This window comes from Engraulis encrasicolus, chromosome 22, assembly GCF_034702125.1.
Source record: "Engraulis encrasicolus isolate BLACKSEA-1 chromosome 22, IST_EnEncr_1.0, whole genome shotgun sequence".
NCBI classification, from domain to species: Eukaryota; Metazoa; Chordata; class Actinopteri; order Clupeiformes; family Engraulidae; genus Engraulis; species Engraulis encrasicolus.
In genome coordinates, this window is record NC_085878.1 from 32,873,000 (window position 1) to 32,880,499 (window position 7,500).

General features: G+C 45.6%; 1 protein-coding gene across 1 annotated transcript in view; it reads left to right on the forward strand.

The window, feature by feature from the left end:
• Nucleotides 1–7,500, forward strand: part of fto (FTO alpha-ketoglutarate dependent dioxygenase) — a 276,971-nt gene that overhangs the window by 60,516 nt on the left and 208,955 nt on the right. Inside the window, exons 6-7 of the mRNA XM_063188264.1 lie at nucleotides 2,741–2,980; nucleotides 3,775–3,990. Of these exons, the coding sequence (XP_063044334.1) occupies nucleotides 2,741–2,980; nucleotides 3,775–3,990 (456 nt within the window). The remainder of the gene's footprint in view (nucleotides 1–2,740; nucleotides 2,981–3,774; nucleotides 3,991–7,500) is intronic.

Sequence of the window (7,500 nt, forward strand, 5' to 3'; positions counted from 1 at the left end):
CTTAGAAGATGTTTGGCTAAAGTGTATTTAGAGGAATATACTAATAGTGTTCTAATAGTGAACTTACTAAAAGTGTGTTTTTTAATAACATATTGCAATTGCACTTTTTTTAAGTGCACTTTGATTATACTTCACCCAAGTGACTTCGAAGTGTGATTTTCTATAGTGCGCTTTAAAGTAAATCACTTTAACATATTGGAAGTATACTTTTTCAAAGTGCACCATGATTGTGCTTCATCCAAATATATTCAAAGTGTGCTTACACAAAGTGCATTTACCCATCATGCATCATCATGCATGTACCATCATGTAATGCACTTCTTGGAGCTCAATTTCTCAAACAGAAAGCCATTGACCATTGAAGGAATATCTTTGGTTTGCATGAAAATATTACTCATTGTTATATTCTGCGTTTATTGTAGGAGTTTTAAAATTTTAAAGTGGTACACAAAAAATGACCATGTTCCCACCGTCATTATGATGGTCACGTATATGTTCTGGTATATATAAGCTCACACTTCCCATGATATCATGGTGAGAGGTAAGTTGGAACTAGTTGTTCAAACAAAGAATCAAGGGTCACCATTAGTGATCAATTCAAATGATCAATTGCAGGAAGGTGGAACAAGAATGAAATAAAGTGAAATGTGTATCTGAAATCTCTGTAACAATGCAATGATTGTAAATGTCAGTCGTGCTAGGCATGCATACTGTATCACTACTGTGACATGTGGCTGTGTGTAATGTACAAGTTCTGAGGTCCAGCATGGATTGTACTATTACATTTATATTATTTCATGTACTTGGGACTGTACTGTAAATATACTTCAAGCATACCTGTTATATATTTACAATACCTAATATGATATACTTTTTACAGACTTAAAATGTTCCAATGTAGTCCAAAGAAGCATGAAGTTAATATACTTTTATTGTACTTCTAGTAACAATAAAATGTTATAGAAGTGTACTCAAGCACACTATTAATGCCATACGAATGCATGAAAAGCGTGTTTGGAGCATACTTTCAAAAGTATGCTTGTAGTGCACTTAAAGTTGTCCAAAAGCGGTGCCAATTTAGCATCCTCAGTGTGCTGCAAGTGTGCTGAAGTACTGCTTTAGTAGTGCTTCAGCGCACTAATAGTGCAATGAAGCGCACTTTAAATCGCTGAAAATAGTACACTTTGTACTAAGTACGGTCAAAAAAAGTACACTTTAAGTATATGGGTTTTTCACCTGGGTAGGCCTAGGATGACTGACCCCTTTGTCCTCCTTGTCAGCTTTCCCTGGTAGCTGTGGTGGAGGTGGTGGTGGTGCTCAGTGGCGGAAATATTGTACACAGGGCCCCAAGGCAAAAGACTGATAGGGCCCCCTATACGGCCTGCCAAGGTCATCATAGAGCCCCCAACACCAATACAAGAATGCCCTGCTCGCCCTCCCTATTGCTCTGCCCCTGGTGGTGCTATTGCAGGGCTCGCCTCTTGTCTCCTCTCGCAGGTTGTGGTGGTCGCCCTACGGTATATTAGCAGTAGTAGTGGTGGTGGTGGTGGTAGTAGCTCGGCTCTGCTCTCTTTATCAGCAGTGGTGCCCACCCCCCTTCTTTCCCTGGGCCTCTCCTCTCCCCCTGGATAACTGACCCCTTTGTCCCCCCTGTCGGCTTCCTTGATAGCTGTGGTGGAGGTGGTGTTGAAGGTAGTGGTGGTGGTGCTATTGCAGGGCTCGCCTCCTCTCTCCTCTCTATAGGCAGCCATTGGCCACCAAATGAAGATACTATTTATCCGTGTTGCTGAGCAAAGCAAACGGCTGCCAGCCCAGGACGGCCTGTAGAGGCCGGAGAGGACTTTACTATTGATTTTTTACTCATGGAGCAGGGGCACACACACATCACATCAGGGCCTGTCTGGGCTGTTTCTCCTTTCTTTCTTTCTTTTTTAGCTTTCTCTCTCTCTCTTTCATTCTCTCTCTCCCCCTCTCTCTCAAACACACAGTCGCACACATCCATACACACATCCTTTCACACAATGTTGTTCACTCTCACTCCCTCCCTCTACTTTGTATCCCCCCACCCTCTCTCTCTCTCTCTCTCTGTTTTTCCCTTCCTTCTCTTTTTTCCTCCCCTGCTGAAAAGGAATGATTTCCCAAAATGCTGTGCTGTTTCGCCTTACATCCATTTAACAGCTTAATTGCATTAACAGTGCACTCTCACAAAAGCCCTTTGAAATGTGTGCCCTTGTTCCACACATGTCAGCGACAATGTTAGTATATAAAACAGATATTCGGACAGCGCGTTTGCTATTGTGCAGCTGTTTCAAAAACGCCTCAGCTGCTGACACTCAAGTTTTTTTTTCTTTCTTCTCTCCCTCTCCCTCCCTGCTCCAACCTCACTCCTCTCTCCTCCTTTCCCCCTTTCCCCTTTCTTTCTCCAACTTCTCTCCTCTCCTCTCCTCTCCTCTCCCCTCCCTCCTCCTTTCACCTTTCCCTTTTCCCCTTTCTACTCCAACCTCTCTCCTCTTTTCTCTCTCCTCCTCCTTTCCCCTTTCTGCTCTCTCTCCACTCCTCCTCCTCTCTCTTCTCTCTCCTCCTCCTCCTCCTCTCTTCTCTCTCCTCTCTCCTCTTTCCTCTCTCCTCCCCCTCTCTCTTCTTTGTCCTCTCTCTTCTCTCTCCTCTCTCCTCCTCTCTCCCATCTTTCCTCCTCTCCTCTCCCCACATTCTCCCTCCCTCCCTTCTCTGATGTCTGAAGCAGAACAGCCAGAGTCGGATACCATAGCGACACCCGGAGCTGCAAAGGATGCTGGGAAGGGCACCCAGAGTGGCAGTAGCAGAGGAGGAGGCTCGGCCGAGTCGTGCAGCGCTGCGTCCGCCGGGAGCGGGGCCGGTAACAGTGGGGCCACCGCCGGCAACTCAGGGGGCCCCAGCGACGCCGGAGAGGGAGACTCCTCTGGGACACGGGCATCGATGACAAGGGGGGTGACCGAGAGGGGTGGGTATTGCCAAAGGGTTCACGATGCAATGTGCGTCACCATACACATGCCACCCACGATGTGATTCTATCACGATGCATTGCGATTCATTATGTACTTGCTCAAGGGCACCTCAGCCATGGAGTGAGATACTGTAGTGCAGTGGTTCTCAACTGGAACAGTCTTGGGACCCACCATTTTCCACTCTCATTCGGTCGCGACCCAATTTTTTTAGCGTTCAAGTCAATTCAATGCAATTCTCAAAATGTAGGCCTAACCAAGACTCGAATGACTGGTTGCAAGCTATCTATCTCGCATAAACATTCAGATTGTATCTATGACGACAGATGACACGGAGTTCACTAGCCTATCAACATAAAAGTTGTAAATTGTTGCAGGAAAAGTTGGATTTTTTTTTTTTTCAAAGGCTCCGTGACCCACCCATGACCCCTCTGCGACCCACTTTTGGGTCGCGACCCACCAGTTGAGAAACACTGCTGTAGGGAATGGAAGGGATGTGATTCGAACCTAGCCAGGCCATGCCCTTCTAGTGACGCAACACCTTCGGCGTCGCTTTTAGTCAGGCAAAGAGCAATGTAAATATCGTTTCTGAAAAATCGGGAACTCCATCCACTTTGTCAGGAACCAATCAACCAGTAGCAAACCAAGGGAGGCGGGTCAACAAGGCTGTTTGGGAAACGTTAATTGTTATGCTTTTGGTCAGACAAAGTCTCGAAGAGATTTGAAAGTCGATGATAATCACGCTAATTTGAACCTGCAACCCTCTGATGATTTGTTTTTTGCACACCCCTAGTGACGGAGAGGGATCAAGGGGCCAAGGCGGAGGGCAGTCGGGCGGGAGAGAGCAGCAGCAGCACCAGCACCAGCACCAGCACCAGCACCAGCAGCTGCAGTAAGGGGTCGGAGAGGCAGGCGTCCTGCTGGAGGGTGGGGCTGAAGGTGGCCTGGGACATCCACACCCCGGGCCTCGCACTGCCCCTGCAGTCTGGAGACTGCTACTACATGACAGGTAATGTGGAGTGCAATTTTCTTTTCTCTTGCAGAAAAGGCGCACTCTCAAGTTTAACCCGTTAAAACACAGCGTTATACATTTGCTGTTACCAGAATGGCAGTGACTGAGTCTTGGTGCATTACTAAAAGGCCCTCTCTTGTCATAGTAGAGTAATACAATGGTAATTAACCTTTCAATGACTTTTACAACCAGGGCCGGTTCTAGTAAATTTGGTGCCCTTGAACAGCCCCTTTCCTTTTTGTATGTAGCCTATAGAAATTGGCGTCTTTAAACATAGAGTTGTACATCTAATGGAGTGCAGCTGATATGGGACGTACAGTGCAAATGTGTACTGAGTGAACCTGAATAATCATCGTCAATGTTAAGTTTAATGTTTTTATTTCACTTGATGTTCTCATTTTATGGGACTTTCGGGCATTACCATACAAGGCATATGGTGCCCTAGGCGACCGCCTTGTTTGCCTATGCCTAGTGCCGGCCCTGATTAAAGTGTGCCACTGGTATGGCGCGCATTATGGGTTATCTTCCTCTAAATGTACGCATGTGTTTGCTGTGCACCTGAAGACCTTGTTAAAACAGTTGGGAGTTGAGTGCACTTTTTCGATAAAAATAGTGAAGTGCACTCACAGGGTCCTTTCCATTAGCCAAGCTACCGTTCTCCACTTGTGCTTGTGACCTTACGCTTCCCTGGTGCCCCGCCTCCATGGAGAAAACGGTAACACTTTACTTTACGGATCGCTAATAAGGTGGTAATTTCATGTTAATTTCATAGTTATTTCATAGTTATTTCAGGGTAATAACTGTTTGTTTTTAGTAACAACAGCAAAATAACCATACAGTTTCCAGTGCATTGTGGTGACACCCTGATGACTCGCAGCACGGTGACACTTTGTTGACACACACACACACACACACACACACACACACACACACACACACACACACACACACACACACACACACACACACACACACACACACACACACACACACACACACACACACACACACACACACACAGAGAGAGAGACACACACACACAATGCACTGGAAACTGTATGGTTATTTTGCTGTTGTTACTAAAAACAAACAGTTATTATCCTGAAATAACTATGAAATAACTATGAAATTTACATGAAATTACTACCTTATTAGCGATCCGTAAAGTAAAGTGTTACCGAGAAAACAATAAAGTTTCCCCTCTGTCAGCCTAGGCAAGACAATTTTTGGGGGACGATAAATTGTTTAAAACGACTTTTAATCGTCAATGGCCTTGTGTACATGAGACATTTAATTCAGATTTAACTCACTTTAATTCTGAAATAACGTCACGAAAACGTCATGTAAACGTCATGTAAAATTCAGATTTAACTCACTTTAATTCTGAAATAACGTCACGAAAACGTCATGTAAACTGCAAGTTAACTGCAAGTTTAGAAATGTCATTATCATGTCTTTCACAACACAACATCTTTTCACAGGACTTAGTCCATGGGAGGTGTTTGTTGTGAAGATGGCCGCCTTAACTATGTATGAAGTGCTGGGGGAAACCCCGACTATTATGAAACTTTTAAAAGGCAGATCACTCTTTGTCTTTTACTTTGTATATGGATTTATTTATTGAGGGAACATGAACAACACACTGTCAGCACTAGGCCATTATTGTCATGTGAGATAACTCACACACTCACAAACACACACGGCAGCCGTGTCAATCTCACTCACATGGAAGCAGCCATGCATACTGCACAAACACATCCATACATGCTCTTACATGAAATTCTTAGTTTTGATGATTGGGTGATATAATATTGATGATAGATTCACACACACATATAGGTACTCATTTCTACAGTATGTATGGAGCATCTATGCATTAATTCATACACACATGCACTTTGAACACACACACATGGATATGCACATACTCGCACTGTACACAAAATATTTGCACAATGTGCAATGCATTATTTGTCAGGCACTGACAAATACACAATAAAGACACTAACTGTGACACAGAAAAAACATGTGCATCTTAGAATGCACGCACGCACACACGCACGCACGCACGCACGCACACACACACACACACACACACACGCACACACAGAGAGAAACACACACACACACACACAGATGCATTCTCACTCTATTTTACACACGCTCTCTGTAAGCCCATACACACACTACATACATATAGTATATATTTTGCGTGCGGAAACAGTTACACTCCATTACAGCGCCGCAGAGATAAAAGTGCTGTGCCGAATTCCCACTCTGCTGTTGCCGTGTGTTGGGGAGCCAAACACACACACACACACACACACACACACACACACACACACACGCACACACGCACACACGCACACACGCACACACGCACACACACATACAGTACACACACACACACACACACACACACACACACACACACACACACACACACACACACACACACACACACACACACACACACACACACACACACACACACACACACACACACACACACACACACACAACACACACACACACACACACACACACACACACACACACACACACACACACACACACACACACACACACACACACACGTTCATGTTTGGGAGCTGTTGGTCTCTCCCCCAGGACTCCCGAGACGTACAGCTTTCCTTTTGGTCTTTCAAACACCCCCCCCCTTACCACACATACACACACACGCACACATGTATGTACTCCCAGACGCCCCCCCTACACTCCCTTGTACATAGAACAGCCCCCCGCCCCAACATACACACACACACACACACATGCACTCCCCATAGGTCTCTCGACTCCCAGACACCATCCAAGCTCTCTATTCCCCCGCCCCAGGCTGCTTACACACACACACTCTTACACACACTCTCTCTCTCTCTCTCTCTCTCTCTCTCTCTCTCTCCCTCTCCCTCTCCCTCTCTATCTCTCTCTCTCTCTCTCTCTCTCTCTCTCTCTCTCTCTCTCTCTCTCTCTCTCTCTCCTTTTCCTCTCCTTGTCGTGTGCACATGTAGACTTAAGGTCCCATGAAATCGTGCCGCATTAAGGGAGGTTAGGAAAACCAAATGTTATTTTATGAAGTAGTGTGACGGCCCACACCTCCCCACACCTCCCCACACCTCCCCACACCCCACACCCATCGCCCTCTGCCCCCCAACACCACCAACTCTAGCAATCACATACATGCACTATACGCACACCCACATACATATACTGTACACATACACATACACATACATACTGTACATGTATATACAACACAGGCACACACATACATACACATACGCATACACATAACCATACATATACATACAATACACGTGCAGTACACACACACACACACACACACACACACACACACACACACACACACACACACACACACACACACACACACACACACACACACACACACACACACACACACACACACACACACACTGGTGGACTTCAAGAGGACCAGTGGTGTAAATCAGAGCCCTTTTATGC